This window comes from Nothobranchius furzeri, chromosome 8 (assembly GCF_043380555.1).
Source record: "Nothobranchius furzeri strain GRZ-AD chromosome 8, NfurGRZ-RIMD1, whole genome shotgun sequence".
NCBI lineage: Eukaryota > Metazoa > Chordata > Actinopteri > Cyprinodontiformes > Nothobranchiidae > Nothobranchius > Nothobranchius furzeri.
Genome location: NC_091748.1, coordinates 46,573,373 through 46,595,237, shown reverse-complemented (window position 1 = coordinate 46,595,237; position 21,865 = coordinate 46,573,373). Strand labels below are relative to the sequence as shown.

The window sequence follows — 21,865 nt, the reverse complement described above, 5'->3', positions numbered from 1 at the left end:
TGTTACACATTTTCTTCATTATTTAATTAAAAAGGCCAAATTGCAGAAGCAGTGATTGAAGCATAAATCAGCCTTTAATCAGTCTTGGAATATTTCCAAATAATTTTACAATCTATGGTGAGAAATTATTTTAAATAGTGGGAAACAGGATTGTAGCAGTTTTTCATGGAATGGACATTTCAGTTCAAACAAAGATAAACGGTGCAAAGATTATAATAATTACTGAAAAACTAAAAACAAACAAACAAACTAACTTGTTTTAACAACACTGAGAAAAATGAATAAAACAAAGAACAAATATGGTTTTAAGCCTAGCCTAGAAGAACGTGTCTAACCATCAGTAAAAAAAAATGGCAGCAAAGCTTAGGTCCATTAAGCTGCATTAAAATGAAAAATTTCTCTAATGACCAAGTGCAGTAAAACTATTAAACACAGCTCTTAAGCACAGTGGTGGAGGGTTGATGATTGTTTTGCAGCCACAGAACTTGGGCACCTTGTCGTAATGCAGTTGAGTCGAGCACTAATTCTTCTATATTTCCTCTGTATACTAAAGGCTCAGAGTCAGTTATGAGACCATCTGTCAAACAGCTGAAGCCAAAGCAGATCATCCAAAAGGAAACCAGCAGCTAATCTATTCAAACAGAACTTAAGGACTCGAGAATCAGGCTGCAGTGGTGGCTGGGTTAAAGTCCAGACCTCAAACGAAATGAAATACTGTGGTGGACATTTAGAGAGCTGTGCATAAACAAAAACATAAACTTCAAAAAGAAAATAGCTTCCCTTGAATGCAGAGACAGATCAAATCTCGAGGAGCGGGATTCCTTCAAGTTGCTGCTTCTAAGGAAACGTTTTAAATCAGCATTAGTGCTCAGCTGTGGGTAAACAAATGGACACATAAAAATATTTACAGGCTTTCTGACATGTAAAACTTTATATTTCTAACTTGACTCTAGTGTGAGAACTTTCCAACATTTCACAGCAGCTTCAACTTTCAAACAATGTGTGTGAGCTTAAATGATTTTCAGAACGGAAATAAAGCCATCACCCCCCAGTGTGCGCCTCAGCAACAGATGCGAGCAGAAGTAACCACCTGCCGTATATCAACAACGCAAAGCTGTCCCTCTGGGTCAGCTCCACAGAAGAGCCGTCAGTGCCTGTTTATGTCTGCGGTGTGGAGAGAACCTGAGCTGAGGGTCTGTCAGAGCAATAACCCTCTCACGGACTCCCAGCCCTCCCACTTTAGTGCCATCCTGGGACTCTGCGGTGCCAGTAAAGTCACAAACTAATAAAATAGTGGAGTAATGAGGGACCCTGCTTTCAATGGAAGCAGAATACGTGTGTTCAAAACTGAAAAGATGGCATAATGATCAGGATTTTCCCCCCCCATCTCATTTGTCCATTTTCTATTTCCACAAAATTCTCCTTCCTGAGCCAGTCAGGCAGCTGAAACCAGAATAAACCAGACCCTTTTCATTCTCTTTATTACAGAGCAAAGAGAATCAGTCTTCCTTTGCGATGCCAGAGAACTGTGCAGTATCATTACAGAACCCATATTTACAGCTAAAATAAATTACACAAAAGTAATCAAATTACAACATGGAGTTAATCCGGTCACTACAACACCCATGTTTGTTACAGAGAGCATCACTCCCCTCAAACGTAACAGTACAGATAACCCGTCCGTCTCCTCAGCAGCTAACACCAGCTTTCATACAGAGCTTCACCTACAACAGAAGTAATAACTTTAGAGGAAAAACACATGGAGCAAGCTTTTAAACCCAACAGAACCATCAGCAGAGTAAAACATTAACAGCTGGACAGCCGTGAGCAGAGCAGCGCTGATGAGAATACATTCAAAACCTGAATGTTTTTTTTCTGTGATCAGAGGCGACGGTGCTTTCTGCTACCGAGCAGCTTGTTGTATGGGAACAGGACAGAGATTTTCTGCCAAAAAGCTTCTTTTATGATAAAACAAGTCTGGGAACCACAGATGAAGCTCAGACGTCCTCTCACCTCTTGCAGAGTAGAAATAAAATGTGCTTTGTTTTTGAGATTTTGCACACGTAAGAAATCCCAAGTGGACCTCAGAGGTTCATCTGCTGCCTCTTTACATGAGATTAATGCAGCAGATTCACAGTAGCTAACTACGACAGATTGTTGGATTTATTTGTCTTGGAATGGAGTACTTTTCACTTTTCACACCCGGTTTCTGCCCCCTTCCTTTGATCAGGGCTCAAACCCTGCGTCACAACTGATCTCAAGTGAGATTAAGATTGGAAATTTAAATTAGATCCCAACTGAAGGGGTAGCCGAGGCCAGATCCTGAAGCATAAACAAGGTGACACTGAAGAGGGTGTGGTGCCCTCCAGAGTGAGCAGCCGAGGGCTCCACTTCATTCTCATCCTCAGTTACGGTACCGAAGGATCACTGGGACTAAAAAGTAGAACAAAAGAACAGTTAGGAGAAATGTTTCACTACTGGTGGATTAAAATATTGCTGAAGTAGCTGTTCTAATACTCACTGATAATAATCAAGAGAATGGCAACAACTACCAGAGCGACAACTATCTTCATCTGTGGAGAAGAGACACGTTAAACACATTCCTCTCAATGCCAACGACACAGATACGTAGAGGGGAGGTGGGGGTTGAGGTTGGATGTGAGGACAGACACCCACCTTCATGTCTCTCCACCACATCCTCCTGTGCAGCTGTTTGGCTCGGCTGCTGAAGGCGGACGCGTGGTCCGACAAGCTCTCTGCAGCGTCAGAGGAGGTAAACAAATCAGATAGAACAATGAGACGCTTGTAGCAACAAAAAAAATCTATTTTAGGACACTGACTCAATCTGTGTTAGGTAAGACTTTTTGAAATGCTACACTGTTAGCATGAAACGTTACGACAAGAGACAAAACCACGCTTTTGCTGTTCCGTCCTTGTTGCAGCGTCCCTTTGTGGGCTCGCCCCCGCGCTGTCGTCTGGTTCTCCGATACTGTTGTTAAGTCTGTGTCTCTGTACGCTAACAGGAGGGTAACGGCTCCCCAGTGTGTGGTGCTGGGCTTCTCAGAGCCCCCGTCCCTCTTTAAACTCTGTGTCTGCTGTTTCAATCTCCACATGCCTGTTTACGACCTGTCGCTACTACAAAGAGCAGCGCCCACGCCTACCTTCTGAGAATATGCTTGTTAACCTTGTGGAATTTAACAACAGGTTTACCCACACATGGCTGAGAGTGTCACCCACGGTGTATCATATGTTTTTCACACACACCTCTTTAGGATAACACGCACGACAGAGACACGCCATCAGCCACAAAAATGTCTGCACAGCTCACAAACAACGCTTCATCCAACAAGGCCCAAAATGTGCTCCAGATGTGTTTTGGTCAACATGACAGAGTGATGAATAAGTGTAGTGTAGTGTAGTGTGTGTGTGTGTGTGTGTGTGTGTGTGTGTGTGTGTGTGTGTGTGTGTGTGTGTGTGTGTTTGTGTGTGTGTGTGTGAGACAGAAACTTGTCAAGATGCTTTCTGATGGACAGGACGTGTTACGACTGAATACCTGACTGGTTTCCCTTTTCCTCCTAAAGAACGTGTATCACATCTGTACTGCTTCAGCTCTCTTATTGAACGTTAACATTTATTTTCAGTGATTGTAACACCCCGACAGATTAGGTGCTACTTCCCCAGCCGGAGCAGAGCAACACCCCGTGCACCAGCCCAGAACTAAACTCAGAGAATAGAGTACGTGTTTTAAGTTTCTTATAATGGTAATTAGCATGTATTTGTATAGCGCCTTAGGGGTTTACAACCCCCCAAGGCGCTTTACAACACAATCAGTCATACACCCATTCACACACTGGTGGGGATGAAATACGATGTAGCCACAGCTGCCCTGGGGCACACAAAGAGACGAGACCTGACAAACACAGTAATAGTGAGCTAAATGTATTAGAAAATTCATATTTGCACATGAAGTAATTTAGAGCAGTGCTTAGTTAACAGGGAAAGGGGCAGCGGGAGAAACATAAACTGCAGCCAGACACTAGGGGGAGCTTGTTTAGTTTCAGCTTTAACACATTATATGACGTAGGATTTTCTTTACCTTTGCAGACATTTTTAAACTCACAGTTATGTAGATATGGACTCCAATCACAGCCGGTGCTAAAATCTGTGCAGAGTTATCTGACCATGTCTTAATTGAACCAGATACAGCTGTGAATGCGCCCAACACACACGCCACTCAGGACACCTTCACAGGTGGTCTGGGACACTTTCATGTGGACTGTTTTCCTCATATTTCATTTTTTGAAGCACGGGGGGGGGGGGGGGGGGCAGCGAAAGGTGCTAGATGATGGGGTTTGTTTCTGTTCAGTCGAGCTATAATTCCTAACCATCTCCTTCATCACTGCCAGATGTTTCCAATAAATTAGCTTCATCAGTAAATGTTATTCTTTTAAATTTGATCCACATTACTGGACGACATCCAGTAACATTATTAGTACAACCCTCAGATAACCTCAGAGGCTCAGAAGGTATTCGCAGAAGCTTAATGCTAATATGAACACCTCTGATATGCCATGGGGCTGACTTCCTTTTAGTGTGCAACTCAGAACATGTTCTGTGCATGTGAAGCATGACTCACCTGACTTGTCCTGCAGGTCATCGAGACGCTCGCCCCTCTCTATCACCTTGGAGATGTTCTCCTGCATCACGTCGATCACCTCATCCACCTGCGACTGCACGCTGAAGACACACAAGGGCTGGACGTGATGTTTGGTACAGCTTACTTGACTAAACAGAAACAGGCTGATACACTTCACCTGTTGAATATCTCAGTTTTAGGGTTGAATCTGTGCTACGCTCATGCCTGCTCTGACTGGGTAAGTAAAAAAAAAACATCTCAAAAATAAGGAAATCCATGTCATTGTTTCGAGCCTTTTCCAGCTTGGTGATGTAAGTACAAATGCAAAAGCAGAGTCAAATTTAAGACACATTCAGGGTTGGAGGTACATTAGGAAATCAAAAACACAGCAGGAATTCATCAGCCCAGGATCAGACAGGCGCACACATGAAAAGCTTCAACCTAGTGCAAATGACCCTCCTGGAGTCTGTGATGACAGCGTCTAATTTCACGTGGGTACAACAGTGACAAATTACAAAGGTATGAAAGGAACAAGAAGAAACAGCCCTGGGAGTCAGATGGTCTCAACAAAGACCTCCTCTGTCTGTCTGACTGATGATTAGGATGGAAATGGAGCCACCATGCGAAGATTACATAATAACCTGCACATGACGGAACATCTTACACAATATTCTAACAACCAGCAGCTTCTGGTAAACACGTCGAGCCATGGTTACATAACGCCAGTACTAAAGTGTGTGGCGGTGCCGCGCTGACCTCTTGCTTCTTCTGCAGTGGAGAACGTGGTAGTACTTACTGCTTCATTTTGTCACTCTGAGGTCCAAATCTGGGTCCTGTGGGCCCCCTCCTGGAAAACGTGGTTAATAAAGTTAGTATTAGCAAATCAATGCTTCAATCTGCAAAAAAACGTAAAAACTGGCAACAGTTCTTGTCTCAAGCTTTAGGTCTTTTACTCATATACTCAAATAGCTTACACCAATAAAAGATGTATAAGGTATATGATGTATATATCAATTGAAATGAAAATAATACAGAGCAAAAACAATGAAAGGCCCAGTATTCTTTAAAGACAAGGATATTGCCCAACGTTTTAAACCAAGACCATCTTATGTAGAGAAATGGAGTTAAAAGTTTTTATAATAAAACCTTGAAAGTAATCTTTTAGTGTTTATGACTCAGCTGCTACCACCACCAGTCTTTGTTCAATGTTTGGAAAATAAACTGTGTTAGTCATTTTTGTTTAGGATAAATTAGCAGTGGTGGCCATCTTGAATCAGACTGACTCCAAATGGCTATTAGTTGTAATCCAGTGGTTTGAATCCTAAATATTTAACAGCTTTACACAAATCATTCCATCTGATTTTAGCCATTCTTATGTAAAACTTGGCTTATTTAGAGCATATTCTCTAACAAACTCACAGGAAAAAGTCCTCCTCTTCATCGGAGTCCTCCTCAAGTAGGTTCCTCTGTTGAAAGAAGAAACGTTTATGATGAGTATTTTAAATAACAAGTAGTTGGGATTATTAGCTGCCTATTCTGGTTTGTAGGTGTGATTGTTTGTCAAATCAGCACTAAGACATGCAGGTTGAAAGAGTCGGAGGATAAATACAGTGGATCTGGAAAGTATTCATAACGCTTCACTTATTCCACTTGTTTACGTTACAGCCTCATTCCAAAATGGATTAAATTCATTTTGCCCATAAAATTCAACACACAACACCCCATAATGATAATGTTAAAAAAAAGTGTCTTTGAAGTTGCTGCAAATATATTAAAAATAAAAAACTTGAGAAATCACATGTACATTATTCACAGCCTTTGACGTGGAGCTCAGAACTGAGCTGAGGTGCATTCTGTTTCCACTAATCATCCATGAGGTGTTTCAGCAGATTAATTGGAGTTCGCCTGCGGTAAATTAAGTTGATTGGACATGACACACACCTGTCTATATAAGGCACCTGGGTTGACAATGCATGTCAAAGCACAAACCAAGCATGAAGACAAAGGAATTGAGTGTAGACCTCCGGGACAGGATTGTCTTGAGGCACAAGGCCGGGGAAGGTTACAGAAACATTTCTGCTGCTTTAAAGGTTCCTATGAGCACAGTGGCCTCCATTATCTGTAAGTGGAAGAAGTTTGGAACCACCAAGACTCTTCCTAGAGCTAGCCGGCCATCTAAGCTGAGTGAACGTTGAAGAAGGGTCTTGGTCAGGGAGGTGACCAATAACCCGATGGTCACTTTGTCAGAGCCCAGCGGTCCTCTGTGGAGAGAGGAGAACCTTCCAAAAGGACAACCATCTCTGCAGCAATCCACCAGTCAGGCCTGTATGGTAGAGTGGCCAGATGGAAGCCTCTCCTTAGTAAAAGGCACAAGGCAGCCTGCCTGGAGTTTGTTAAAAAGCACCTTAGGGACTCTCAGGCCATGAGAAACAAAATCCTCTGGTCTGATGAGACAAAAATTGGACTCTTTGAAGTGAATGCCAGGCGTTACGTTTAGAGAAAATCAGGCACCGCTCATCACCAGGCCAATACCATCCCTACAGTGAAGCATGGTGGTGGCAGCATCATGCTATGGGGATGTTTTTCAGCGGCAGGAACTGGAAGACTAGTCATGATAGAGGGAAAGATTACTGCAGCTATGTACAGAGACATCCTGGATGAAAACCTGCTCCAAAGCGCTCTTGACCTCAGACTGGGGCAACGGTTCACCTTTCAGCAGGACAACGACCCTAAGTACACAGCCAAAATATCGACAGAGTGGCTACAGAACAACTCAGTGAAGTGGCCCAGCCAGAGCCCAGACCTGAACCCCATTGAACATCTCTGGAGAGATCTGAAAATGGCTGTGCACCGACGCTTTCCATTCAACCTGATGGAGCTTGAGACGTACTGCAAAGAGGAATGGGCAAACTGCCCAAAGATAGATGTGGCAAGCTTGTGACATCATATTCAACATGACTTGAGGCTGTAATTGCTGCCAAAGGTGCATCAACAAAGTACTGAGTAAAGGCTGTGAATACTTATGTACATGTGATTTCTTAAGTTTTTTATTTTTAATAAATTTGCAACAACTTCAAAGACACTTTTATCCACATTATCATTATGGGGTGTTGTGTGTTGAATTTTATGGGCAAAATGAATTTAGTCCAATTTGGAATGAGGCTGTAACATAAACCAAAAAGTGGAATAAGTGAAACGTTATCAATACTTTCCAGATCCACTGTATGGTGCTGCTGACACAGAAACACGAAGCTAGTTTTGCACAAATCAAAAGGAACTTTTTCTGTCTTCATGAGGCAAAGACAAAAACTATTTCAGTCAAGCTGCAATGGCAAATCTACAGAACTAGCTTTTAAAGCAAACGTGGTCACGAAACACCCCCCCCTCACCTCGGGTCTCTTCCCTGAGACGCTTCTGCCAGAACTGGAATCCCGCATTGCCAGAGGACACGAGATAGTGCTAAACACCAGTCACCGTTCTCTAGGTCCAAACGTCTAGTTTGTTTTCTAAATGTGCTATTGCAGCTTTAAGATTAGATGGCTGGATGACAAAAACTCAATCTCATGCTTAAAGGTGTAGTTCACCCGTTTAATCAGTAAATTTGCAGTGGTCTCTAGTAGGAATGAATATCTTCTAGGAAAAAAGCTCCGGTGCACCAGTTTCAGGAACTAGAAAATTGCTAAATCAAAGCAGAAAGTAGCTTCAGATGGCAGGATCTGGAATCTTATTTCCTGATATACAGACACCTTGCCTCTAATTGGATAACAGCAACATGACTCTACCACTGACTCAGTTTGTTCTGCAACATTGATAAATGGTCTGTATATGTATTGCACCTTCTTAGGGTTCTACAACCCCCCAGGGCACTTCACAACACAATCAGTCATTCACTCATTCACAAACTGGTGGTGATGTAGTTTCAGCTGCCCTAGGAAGCACTGAGAGGCAAGGCCTGCCAAACACTGGTGCCACCATTCCCTCTGACCACCACAGCAGGCAGGGTGGGTTAAAGGCACAGTCCGCAGGATGACGCCGTCAGGGTGAGGAGATTTTTAAATTCGAACGGCTGTTGCTCACTCCCCCGCCCTTCCTGAAAGAGCCGAAAGCCACACCTCCCGATGTGCACGCGCAGGAAAAGCAGAGTCAACATCGGAACATTGCTTCTTGTAATAGAGCTGAGCTAGTGTTAGCAATGGAGTTATCTGAGGTAAGAAAGTTGTTTTTAACCAGCACATTAAACACTTACTGTTTACAAAAGGCATTTTATAAAGAATATCTATAAATATATTTTAAAATACCGGTAACAGTTGACAATCTATATTGTAAATAAAATTAATCCTATCAAATTGTTAGCATTTTATTACAACTAGCTTATTTTTAATTGCTTTGCCATTCAAGATGGGATGAATATATCAAAGCATATAAATAATTTATGTGGAAATCATGAATAAACACTGCATTCTGTGTAGTCCTCCTATAATCATGGTTGATTTCATAGGGTTTCTGTTTATTGTTGGTTTAGCCCAAATTTTGACTAGATGTAAACCTGATCTGTGTCAAAATTGATTAATATGCAAGAGTACTTTTTATATTAGTATAATTTTTTTTATTCTAATACAATTTAGAGCTCAGTGATTGAGGAATCCTCTGAGGAAGAGTTTGAACCTCCTATTGCATCCTCAAGACGTGGTGCAAAAAGGAGATGCCCACCATCATCTCAAAGCCGTGGTGCATCTAGAGGCCGCGGTGCATCCAGAGGCCGAAGAAGTGTGAGACACTCAGCTGTGGACCTTGGAGATGATCTCTCTCGAGTTCGGAATCTTTGTTCCGAGCGAATAGACTTTGAACGTGTAAGCATAACAAAATTACACTAAATTATCCTAAAAACTGTTGCTGTAGCATCTCTTTCCACTTTTGTAGCAACACATACAGAACCTGAACCCTCAGCAGGCTATTGACATCCTTACCATGGTGCTGGACAGACACTGGTGTTCTCTTTGATGTACTTGCCCTCTCTGGTCCAAATGCCACAACACCTCCAACACCCAATCAACCTTCATGGTGTGTATGCTCCCACTGCAGAGATATACCAACTGATTTGGAAAAGAAATGCTGCCAACAGCCTCCCCAGACATGTATTTCAACTGTACCACACATGGAGGAGTTTATTCTGCAAAATTCCCTGACCCCAATGGTAACTACACAGGTTTTATTCCAAGACGATTGTAAATAAATGTATATATTTGATATTTTACATAAGTTTGTTTTTATATATTTTTGTTTGATGCTCTAATAAAGTGTTCTAAAGCATAACTCTGTGTTGCATTTGTAAAAATACCATAAATTTTAAAACTCCTGCACAACAACAAAAAATTATGTCAACCTCCAACATTTTACATAAATTTTTAAATTATTAGTCCTTATTTCCCCAAAATATATCTTTATTTTCAAAAAAAAAAAAACAAAAAAAAAACACAGGAAACAAAAATAAAGAAGGTTTTGGGTTTTCTCTTGCCTCCCCCTAACACCTATGTCTGTGGCAAAGTTTTACCTGTAAATAAAAAATAAACTCAATTAGCAATGGACTATTGTGTGGAAGATGTAAGGCAGACAATGTTTTATTTTACCATCACCGCGAGTCCGTAGGTGTTGTAGAAGTTCCTCTGTTGATGGTGCAGGAACTCCGGACAGCAAACCATAACGCCTTGGATCCTCAGGCCTTAGCTTGTAGCGTCGAGGAAGACCTTTCTTGCTTGTCAAACGTCGGTCAGTTGCTTCTGGGATATTACAGTCATGAACTGTATCCTCTATGTTAATTTCTTGCAGAGTCTCAAGTTGTAATGTTTTTTGTAATGCTGCTCCGGTCCTGTATTATCTATGCGCTATTGCAGTTTTATAGAATGTTAAACGAAAGGAATTACCTTATGTGTGTATAAGGTGTGTAGTCCTCATCACCGCTGTCATCAGTACCGCTGTCCATCTCGATGGTTTCGTCCTCCTCTGAAGACGAATCAACTTCTGTTTCTCTGTTTGGTGACCATGTGTCATCTGATGACTCTATCCTGAATATACACAATATAAAGTTTTTAGTATGGAAAATTAAGACACATTTTATTAACATCTGAATACTTACAGAGTTTTGAATATTGTTGAACTCTTCCTCGTCAATGTTTGCTTCAATTCCCACACAAGATAACCTAAAAAAGTAATTATTGTTTACTTTTCCTAACAAATGTGACAGCCGTATACAGATACAACCTTGTACTTACATTTGTGAAGATCCTTCTTTTTTAGTTTCACCTTGTTCCATCACCTCCTCCAAATTATCATCCCTATGAAAATAAAATACAAGCACAAGAATATGATTAGAATCAATACATATTTTGTCATTTTGAAGGTAATAGACCTTGTCTATTGGCCGTCATCATCACCCTCTCCTTATTTTTCTCACTCTACTTATTACGCATTTCTCTGCATCCACTGAATTCCTTCTTTACAAATAATTTCCTGTCTCTCTCTTTACATTTTAAAAACACAATTGTGTTATTTTTTTCTCATAAACTTTGAAATAAAAACATAATTTTTTAAAATATGTTTAATTTTGTTGTTGTGAAGTGTCTCAAGAGTTTTATCTTGAGAGGCGTTATATAATATGTAGTTTTACTATTTATTTCTATACATTTTTTATAGTCATTCATTATCCCATTTCTAGAATTTTTTCAAAATAATCCACCACTAACTTAAAACAAACAGAGGCAAAATTATAATATTCCTGGTAGAGGTTTTTACGCAGCTATTTACCTTTCAGATGATTCTCCATGAATGCTAGACAGAGCTGGCACTGGTGTTGGAGAAATACACAGTTGGCGCTTCAATGGTGTAATGTTGATGCTTCATATTTGGACTGATGACTGTAAAAAACAAAGCCCAAAAATTAGTGATCACAAGCTAAGCAAGTCTCCCCAGCCTTCACAGATTTGTGCACGAGCTGATTATCATTCCTTTTATTTGAATATGGAGTTTTCACGTAGGTAAGACCACAAACTCAGACGGTAATCTGTACACGTGGCCCACCCAGGTTAGCACAATATGTCTTTCAGTGCTAATGGAAACGTAAGGTTTTGGATACGTTCCTGATCAATCACACCTAATTCTAACTGCTGAATCATCTCCTCAGACTTCTACAAGTGCTACATGAGCTGCTGATTACTCATTTTAATCAAACACGCAGCTCAGGCAAGTGTAAACACCTAATTCAGCTTTCAAGATGCTAACTGAACCCCGCTAACGGGGAAGTTATAAACAAGAGCTTAAAACATTATACTGATGTGGCCTATAGTTAAACGCCACACTAATCATTAGCTCCCATATAAACAAAAAACTAAAATCCCCTTTCGTTACTCATACTTCTTCCAAATATAGCATAAATAGTTCGACTAGCATCGATTCATGTCGACTTAGCATTCAAGCTAATGCTACATTAGCCAATAGGACACCAAGCATACAAAGCTTGTTTGCTCTATTACTTCTTTCAGTGAAAGAAAGATTATAAGTAAATTTATCCGAAAAACAATAAATAACTTACCTGTCTAAAAGATACTTTGCCAACTCTTCATCCGTTTTCAGGCCGTGTAGATCACGAAAATCTCTCCATCGTGTGTAAAACAATCTCCAATGTAAATTCTACTCGACTGTCTTAAACGTCTTACAGCCACTTTTGAAGAAGGGCTTTTAAACTTTTTAAATGTTTTTTGAGATGTGGAAGGCAGTCGAGGAATCGGTAATTTAGGGTTTTGTTGCTCCATGTTTCTGCAGTAAGCCGAGTGAGGCGCGTGACACTGTTGTGCAAGCTGAGACCTGCTCGGGCTCGACTATTGAAAGCTGCCCCCTGGTGGAAACGCAGCGCTATTGGTCAACGCGTTACCCCGGCTTTCCACGGGAGCCGTCAGCAGCACGTTACTGCAGCAGCAGTCATAGCTGCTGATAGGAACCGCTGTGGTCAACAGAACCTTTTCCACTGGAGCCGTCGGCAGCCGTCAGCAGCGCGAGTCGGCCGCGTCTCAGGAGCAGCATGTCGCGGCCTTTACGCGCCGGTTCTATTTTCTACGCGCGACGCCTCTGAAACGGGTCAAGTTCGACATTTTTGGGGAAGGAAAGACAGGAAATCGGACGCGGAAATGGAGAGAAGCTACAGAGATTTTCAGAATAAAGAACGTGCTGCCTTCCGGTTGCTTTACTTTTAAAAAATGTTACTAACTGTGCGTCCCCGTGAGAAGTTATCACCTAGCTAGCGGTCTCCTTTGTTTTTCAGGTCCGTATTGGCGATTATAAAACGGACAGAACATAAAACACAAACCATGTTGTAGTTTTCTCCTGCTTGTTGTTGTGTTTACTGACGAAGTCACTCGTGTGACTTCGTGCTCTGTCGGTGACAGCTGCTCCCCTGCTGCTTAGCGTCTCGTGGGAAGGGCCAAGCAGCAGCTTACGCGAGCAAGACGTGCTGCTGCAGTAACGTGCTGCTGACGGCTCCCATGGAAACCCGGGGTTAGGCTTGCAGAAATATTGGCTGAGCTCTACAGGGCAGGGGAGGGACTTAGGAGAAAATTGAAATATTAAAGATTATTTACTTTTTTTAATAAAATTGGGTCAGATGGTCAAAATCAAACATTTTTAAAGTTATTCTACATTTAAATGTTGCAGACTGTGCCTTTAAGTGTCTTGCCCAAGGACACATCAGCAGCATTCTCTGGTCGGAGCCGGGATCAAACCTGCAACCTTCCGATTACTGGAAACCCGCTCTACCTCCTGAGATACTGGCTGACTTGATTTTTATTTCCACAAATAACACAAGCTTAGAGGAGCTTCTGCCATGCGGTAAAGTTGCTAATGCTAATGGTTAGCTTCTACTAGCCAAGACATTTTCTGCCGTCTCCTGGACGTTAAAACAACAGCCTTCCCCATCATGAGTCCAGATGGGTGAGTCCATGAATGTTGAGTGACAGTGTGATGTAAATCTGTCAGACTTTTCAAATCCTAGAGTTTCACCGCCTATTTTCTATCAGAAGCTAATGCAGCAAAAAGGTGTAGGAGACTATTTCATGTTCAGCCTGCATGAAAAACTCAGAGTGACTGATCATAATCAGAAATTAGATTAAAAAAATGTTTTTTTCAGTCTTCCACACCTTTAAAAAAATATGAAAAAGAAAGGAACATCATCTTTGGGATCTTTAAGTATATTATTCCACTTTTAAACACGAGCGTGTCTGAAACAAGCATGGCTTTAATCTGGACAGAAACCTGCTCTGTGTAAAATGTTACTGATGAAGTAAAACTAAAAACAGCTGCTTTAAAGTCTCACAGGACGAGACAAAAGAAGTCTGTTCAAAAGGAGAGGTTGTTTTGCAGCCTTCCTTACAAGTCATGTGAATATTTACAGTTCAGTAGAAGTCCTTGTTATCACGTTCAGAAAGCTAATGCCTGCAGCAGCAGAGATCAGAGAGAGGGAGAAGCTTTGAACGTTACTCAACAGCCGCCAGACAATGATGGTTAATAATAATAATAATAACTGTACACTTTAGTTTCCTGTAAATATAATGTCATCTAAAAAATTCCATAGGACTGGCAAACACATGATCATAAATCTCTTTATAAGTAAACGTCTGAATGCTTTCCTTATGTGCAGCCTCTCTGTCTCTCCATCAGGGCAGGAGACAGGGGGGGGGGTTGTTAACAATTATGGGAGGTAGAAACTACCGACGAACCGTGGAGGAGAGAATTCTGTTATGTAATTCATCCCCTAAGCTCCACTTTGATCCCGGTTAAAAACAACAGGATGACAAGAAGGAAACAGCGAGCTGAAATAAAGAGAGGGAGGAGAGGAGGAGAGGACTTCTGATGAGGCCCAGTGTTTTGGCCATAAGAAGTTCTGGAGCCTCCACAACTGAATCACCTGTTTAAACTTTCAGTCCCTCTCGTGTTTCTTGTTTTGTTCCATTATTTTTACTCAGGTGCATAAAATAACTCAATAAAATCAGTTTTAAGTTATAATCAATGCCCTGCTTATTAAAAAATACTTTTTAAAGTAAGTCAAGGTGTCCGTTTATTACATTTCTATGTGCTTGTAATGTTTTTTTTTCTTCTTCAACCATTTCTCAACCAGGTTTAAAACAAAACAAAACCTGCTTTATCACCATCTCACCCTCTCACTACGGATGGATCCAGTGACCTCATCGTCATTGAGGTGTCGTTTAAATTTGGGCGGCATGTTGTCTTCGGGCTGCTCCTCCCGTTCTGGCTCCCTCTGTTGGGAAGGAGGAGAGGATCAACAGTTAAGAGTTCTGTCAAATAAAGAAAGAGGCATGTTTACAACAGGGCTGGCCTGAAACGTGCATGGATCATCATCCTGAAGTTGTCCGATGTTTACCTTTTTTCCACTTTTTATCATATGTTGGGAGAATGGAAAGAGTAAGATCTGACATTTTTTTTTTACAGATCTTAAAGGCTTTAGGATACAATTCATTACAGTTAAAATATATATGAGAGTAATCAGAAGATTTAAAGTTTGACCAGAAGATCCACAAGCACAATCAGTGAGGAAGGTTCTAATAGCCCTAATTTTAACAGTGAGGTGTAAAATATCTGTAAGGTTTCAAAACAAAGCCAAAAAGGGAACGAGGTATAAGAAACCAGTAAAAGAAAAAAGATTCTTTCCATAGAGGAATATCTGATCCTTATTTATCTGCTCAGCAACAGACGCCGAGGTTTTTCTTTTAATGACCAGCTTCAGAGAGCTATGCCAACAGACCAGGGGATGAATTTAAATAAAGCTTCATGAGTTTGATGGTCATGATTATCAAGCTGTGAGGTCCCAGAATGACAAATCATTTAACAATATAACAGATCCTCAACAACAAAACTATTATAGATACATTGAAATTAGGAGCTTGAAGAAAACATCTAATCTGTTGCATGTTATCTGTAATGTAATCTGTTACTTTTATGTTCAGAAGTGATGAGGGAAATGGGGAAGGTTCATAAGTTAAACTAGTTTATAAAAGTGACAAACTCAATTATATTTTATTTCCGCAGAAACATCAGTCCTCTAATGTGGCATACTTGATAGTATCCAGCATCATAGAAAGCTCTGTAGGGATGTAAGAAAATGTTGATATGGCATTATATTGGTGATATCTTTTACAGAGATGTATCAATATTCAAAAGCTGTGTATCAAAATATGCAATATATCGTGTGTTTTTTAAAGCAACATATCAATATTCAAAAGCCGTGTATCTAATTTTTGGAAGAATTTACATGTAAACATTTCTTTTCTTTTGGTGCAATTCAAAAGCCAACCGCTAGTTGGCAGCAGTGTGCAGTGGGTTTTGTTTCCACCATTGTAATGTAAATCCCTCTGTTATGGTTCTGATACCTCATGTTAAACATGTTATGCATCAGTTTGGATTGTTCGTTGAATTTTCCTACAATAAATTCAGACTAAAAAATCGCTAATAACGTCTGACTGAATGTATCACAATATATCGTGATACATATTGTATCACCAAAATTTCACTAATACATACCACTATCTGTAACCTAGTGGAGAATAAAAAGTAGACGTGTCTACTGCTGTGTTATAAATAATTAAATTAAAATTACTGTGATTTTTATTCTAGGGGATATCAGTTATAGGTCTGAGTAGAGGCGACCGATATGGGTTTTTCTATTGCCAATACCGATATGCAGGAGATAGTGTTTCCCAGGGTGTGTGAGCATGGGATGTTTCACTTCTGTGTGTCTCCCGTGTGGGGGTGGAGCCTCGTAGGCTGGAATTTCAGCTGTGATGCAGTGCCACGCCTAAGCCTATGTAAGGGAAACATTGGGAGACATAGTCAGCCGAAAGCTGATGTGTACTGCAGACTTTTACGGGCCAAATTTTATAGCCAATATCTAGACATTTTCCACCTTATTTTCAGGGTAAAATGTCACTAATAACATTGGTTGATGCACAACATTTCTGAAGCTGAATCAGTTTTTGAAATGTGAATTTAACTATCTGTTAAATCTTAACTTTGTGCACTTCTCAATGCTAAACTCAGACACCTAAATAAAGTTAATTCTCTGTATTTATTATGCAGATGTTATTAGTGAACATAAAAATGCATTTAAATAACATTTTGCAACAGCATCGTGCTGCTCGAAGATGTGACTGACTTTAAATCACCTTCACTGTGAACAAATATCAGCCGATGCTGACATATAAAAACTGGTAAGTATCAGCTAACTATATCATTCAATCAATATATCAGTCTATGCCTAGTTCTGAAACATATGAATTTGCCAACATTTTAGCCCTTCAATAATCAGAAAAATGCAACCTATGCAACTCAGAATAATGTAACTATTTTTTTATTGATAGTTCTTCAGACAGAGAACAGACTCCTGTTCACTGAATGCAAAAGGAAATGTCATCACAGCCTGCTGGGCAAAACTTTCTACCAAGCAGATGTGAAAACCACACTGCTCTTCTAAAGAGACATCCATGAGTTTGGGTTTGGGTGCTTTGAGTGCCAATGAAGCGAAGCAAACACACACACACACACACACACACACACACACACACACACACACACACACACACACACACACACACACACACACACACACACACACACACACACACCTCAATAAAATGCCTCTGTGACACTGAGCAAAAAAAAACATGCAATCCTAACAGATGTGTATGCATCAGGGGGATGAGCGTTTACTCATGCACATCCCCCATTTCTCACTAACAAGACGACTTATACCATTGAATCCAGTTAAGCCTGACACTGTGGTTTTCTCAGTGTCCTTGCTCTGGAGCTGCGTTTGGAAAAAGAGCCTTTCTCCAGCCAAAAGTGGAGAGGAGAGACCAGCAAGGGACAGATCTGAAGTAGTGAAGAGACAGAAAAGAGGAAAACCCCAGTCTGACCTGTTGAGATTTGGACAAGGAAGTTCAACAACTTGACCTATTTAAAGGATGGGACTTTAAAGACACAAACCACAGAATTAAATGTAATCTATTTATAAACTTTTGTCACACGAAAAACAAACACTTAATGACAAATGACAACTTAAAGCAAAAAAGAAGCAGCATAGATTCATGATAAGACAGGAAACACAAATGTTAATTTGATAAACATTCATGTGATAATAAAGCATTTTAGACCTGAAAATAGCTTTTTAATTGGAAACTGATTCAAGCAATACAGCAGTTAGTAAAAACGAATAAATCACTGCATTTCACCTAGCTGAATGAGCTAATGTCTAATCGAAGCTTTAAACGCGGATTGTTGCGGTTATCTACAACACACACATCTCATAAATGTACAACACAATAATAATTAGAGTAAAACACGGGTCAGAATAAACTATGCTATTCAGTAACCCAAATAAAACAGGCCTTTCACTCACCCAACCAGGCTAAACTATGCTAAGCTAAAGATGCTAACGTGACTACCGGTGACTACCTACCTGCTGTTTGTAACAAGATCCACCGATAAACTCCTCAGCACAGAGCCTCGGCAACACGTGCAGATATGAGTCAGGTTACAGTGACTTTACAGATTCTTCCAGTTCATTTTAAAGGTAGTCCCAGACGCCGAGACACTGTTCTCATATTTGGATGCTAGCGGTCCTTCTTGTCTAGATCAGCTGACCAGGAAGTCAACGAAAACAGCTGGAGAACAGACTGATGCAGATGTTTCACATGAGACAATATTCTTCTATTTTGTTTCCTTAAATTTTTAAATAATCAAAAAATAAATAAGGGAAATATTTTAAAAATAAAATATTTATTATTTTAATAATGTATAGGTGTATAATAACAACAAAATTATGAGTATGATAATGAAACAGTTATTAATATTTACAACAGAAAATAAATTAAATAAAATTCTTTATAATAAATTAGATTTAAACAAAACAAAAGGTACAGGTCTGTAGCTCTTGTCCTCCTCGTCTGTAGGTGGCGGTAGAGCGCCTGTTATACGTGTCACAGGAACTACTGCATATTGAGAAGCACACGCTAACTTAACGAACACTGTTGTAAGTTGGTATGTTTATCTTTTTCGCATTTACACTTACAATTTACCGATTTATAGTTTTGTAAACCAGTGCTGTTTTACGTGTATGTGCATTCTCCAGCAGTCATCGTGTTTGTTGCTGTTTTCAGGAAGATGCAGAGCACAGTCGGAGGAGGCTGTGCTTCTCTGCAGGCTCGCCCTCTGTTTGGGGGAGCGCTGTCAGCGGTCATACCTCCTCTAGCCACGGACATCAGCGAGCTGAGGGAGATTCCTGACAACCAGGAGGTGTTCGCCCACCCCCACACGGACCAGAGCCTGATCGTGGAGTTAGTGGAGTACCAGGCTCAGGTGACCGATCAGAATGCAGCCAGGTACCACTTTGAGGACATAGCGGGCTGCAACAAAGCTTTGGAGCCCGGTGCGTTTGAAGTGTCCGGTCTGGTGGCCCTACCTAAACCCGAGCTGGCCCTGGCAGAGTGCAGTTGTGCTTGGATGCTAACAGGGACACAGCGTGTATCAAAGTTCAACGAAGAGGCGAGGAATACAGTGACCATTCATTTGGGTGTGTTCCGTCTGCCGCAGTTCTCCACAGAGGTTCTGATTACTTTTAATGACCCACAGAGCATCCGCCCTGACAGCAGCAGCGCCTCTGCTGTGGAGACGCACATGTGGACTCTGCAGGACTTCCGGAGCCTTCTACAGACGCTGACTCTGCACGACCCTGGTCTGTTCGGCTAGAGCGTCTCAGTGTTTATAGACCTTCAACACTCAGCCCCAATAAGACTATGGGGTTTTCTAAGAGGTTTGCCACAACAAAAGGCAGGAGGAAGTCTTCATGCCCCAAATACATGTTCTCCTTTGGAAATGAAAAAGAGCCACAAGCAAATATATTATGTAGTCATAGTCTTGTTATGCTTTTACATGCTTATTGGACTTTACAGCACGTGTCTCCAGTCTCCATCTGCTGCCATCCTGCATCTTTTAGATGTTTTTTTGCACCAACACACCTGATTTGAATTAGGTGGCGATTAACAGGCTTCTGCAGAAGAACATGCTGATGAGGTCATTATAAGAGCAGAAAAACAACCCAAACCTGCTGACCCGAGACTGATATTGCTCCATACAGCTCAGAGATTAGTGTAAGGTAATAAAGTTTATTTTATGGGATTCTGTTTTTGTGAAACAACAGAAAAAAACTTTGTTCCTACTTGACAAATATCAGATGTACTTAAATGTGTACAAAGTTCTAACCACATTTCTAGGTTTTATATTTAAAAGTTGTCTAAATAAATCACAAATGAATTATTTTGCCTGCGTTTCTAAGGTCTGAAGTCTGCGTCTCAGGTGGGACAGGCCCTGGAGAAGCGTTGGTTGGCCATTTCCTGCTTGCTAAATTATTTAACTGGGGGTGGGGGGTCACCTCATTGGAGCAAAAATTGCATCTTTCAAACTAATTTTTGGCATTTTTAGAGGGAAAACCTTATTTTTACATTTTGTTTCCATCTCTTCTGTTCACTCAGGTATTTCTTTAGTTATATTCATGGAGAAGCTAGCAGCCTTTTTTCTTACAAACTTAAAAAGCCTTTTAGTGACAGCCTGCCGGAGGTGGAAAGTAATGAATTACATTTACTCATGTTACTGTAATTGAATAGCTTTTTGAATATTTATACTTTTTGAGTCGTTTTTAAAATCTGTACTTTTACTTGAGTAAGTTTTTAAAAAATAATTGTAATTCGCTACATTTTAAATCATATCTGTTACTGAGTAAAAATAAATTGTAGGCTTGATGAATTAAAACTATTACGTGTAGCAGCGTCGGAACAGAAAGAGACACCTGCATGAGCACCGCATCTAAACCGTGGGGGTACACTTTTAATAATGAGGACAAACAGCCATTTTTACCGCAGTTTTGCTCAAAAACATCAGTTCAGTCCCTGTGATCCACTCGCTGTTTACGTCCTCTCTCCCTCCTCTCCTGTGGGTTGGAACCAGGGGTGTGTCCGAATCATCGACATATATACTGGACAATTCCTTTCCATAGGCTCCAATAACAAGTTTTTGGTCTAAAATGGGAGGTGGCCACCACCGCCATTTTGACCGTGTCACAGGTTCCGTCCAGCCCAGACAATTCCATAAAAGGGAAGAGAGGAGGAGCTAAGGGTGGGGCTGTAAGGCTGGGATCAACTGACGACACCCGGTCGAACTAGCTACAAGCTAACCTGAAGCTAACCCAAAGCTAACGCGGAGGTGGGAGCCGAGCTAACGGATGTAGCCACCTAGCTACAACCGGAGCTAACTCTGTGGAACACCCATCGACCGCATGGAGTTCAGGTGGAGGTTTGCGGCGCTTTTTCATGAGACGTACCTTTCTGTGAATAAAAAATATTAAATCGGTAAGTTTATAAGTTATTTCCGTAATGAAAATATATTTTGCTTTGAGCAAGTTTTCACTATTTATCACGTACTGTATTTTCAGGACTATTAAGTTGCTCCTGAGTCGCACCAGCCATTAAATGTATAATGAAGAAAAAAACATAAGTCGTATTTTGGGGGGAAATTTTATTTTTCTTACAAAATCTGAGACCAAGCATTTCACATTGCAAGACAAGTACCGGTAACAATAACCGAATAATGCGCCGCAGCAGCGCGCCACGGTCTCCAGCAGAGGAAGGCAGTGTTTGAAACCTTCCCAGTGGGACAGGGGAACTCATTCTTGGGTCAGAGCCAGCCCGCAGCAGCACGGTGTAGCCTACATGTTTTGTTATATAAGTCGCTCCGTAGTAGCAGGACTGGCCAGACTATGAAAAAAAGTGCGATTTATAGTCCGGAAAATGCAGTAGTTATTAGTATTTGAGATAAATTAGCAGGCTAAATACATTTCATATATTTCCAAAACGTAATCCTTGTTTCTATCTTGTACAGCCAAGTAGCCTTTATTCTGGACTCAGTACAATTCACCAAAAGTAAAGAGACATTATACAGATGAAGTAAGTGTAACCTAGGCAACACTGGAGCTCTGCCGCTCCAGCATCACACAGGGATTCACAACGACACAGGTGGAGAGCGAGGGTGCAAAACCAGAGGGACAGAGACACCAGAGAGTAGAAGTTTGTCTGCAACCTCTTTTATTAACTAAATAAAAGCCCCGTCTAAAAATATACAACT

At 40.9% G+C, this 21,865-nt stretch overlaps 2 protein-coding genes across 9 annotated transcripts; one reads left to right on the top strand and one right to left on the bottom strand.

Moving 5' to 3' along the window:
- Positions 1 to 55: 55 nt before the first annotated feature.
- vamp4 (vesicle-associated membrane protein 4) lies at positions 56 to 18,349 on the bottom strand. 6 transcript variants are annotated; one of them, XM_070554068.1, is made up of 12 exons: positions 12,222 to 14,810; positions 11,438 to 11,547; positions 10,906 to 10,968; positions 10,770 to 10,833; positions 10,558 to 10,698; positions 10,264 to 10,434; positions 6,056 to 6,102; positions 5,433 to 5,483; positions 4,637 to 4,737; positions 2,677 to 2,756; positions 2,522 to 2,573; positions 56 to 2,433 (listed from the first exon to the last, which is right to left on the bottom strand). In XM_070554068.1, exons 6-12 carry the CDS (start codon positions 10,333 to 10,335, stop codon positions 2,405 to 2,407), a joined length of 432 nt encoding a protein of 143 aa, XP_070410169.1. In that variant the 5' UTR covers positions 10,336 to 10,434; positions 10,558 to 10,698; positions 10,770 to 10,833; positions 10,906 to 10,968; positions 11,438 to 11,547; positions 12,222 to 14,810; the 3' UTR covers positions 56 to 2,404. The 6 variants fall into 6 exon arrangements, with proteins under 6 accessions (XP_070410169.1, XP_070410168.1, XP_054592275.2 ...); XM_070554067.1 differs by having other exon boundaries at positions 10,264 to 10,413; XM_054736300.2 differs by lacking the exons at positions 10,264 to 10,434; positions 10,770 to 10,833; positions 12,222 to 14,810 and adding an exon at positions 9,604 to 9,712.
- Positions 18,350 to 18,626: 277 nt separating this feature from the next.
- On the top strand, positions 18,627 to 20,005 carry rangrf (RAN guanine nucleotide release factor). Of its 3 annotated transcripts, XM_054736312.2 has the most exons (3): positions 18,627 to 18,730; positions 18,850 to 19,234; positions 19,322 to 20,005. In XM_054736312.2, exons 2-3 carry the CDS (start codon positions 18,854 to 18,856, stop codon positions 19,436 to 19,438), a joined length of 498 nt encoding a protein of 165 aa, XP_054592287.1. In that variant the 5' UTR covers positions 18,627 to 18,730; positions 18,850 to 18,853; the 3' UTR covers positions 19,439 to 20,005. The 3 variants fall into 3 exon arrangements, with proteins under 3 accessions (XP_054592287.1, XP_015832487.1, XP_015832486.1); XM_015977001.3 differs by having other exon boundaries at positions 18,627 to 18,722; positions 18,850 to 20,005; XM_015977000.3 differs by having other exon boundaries at positions 18,850 to 20,005.
- The last annotated feature ends 1,860 nt before the right edge of the window (positions 20,006 to 21,865 follow it).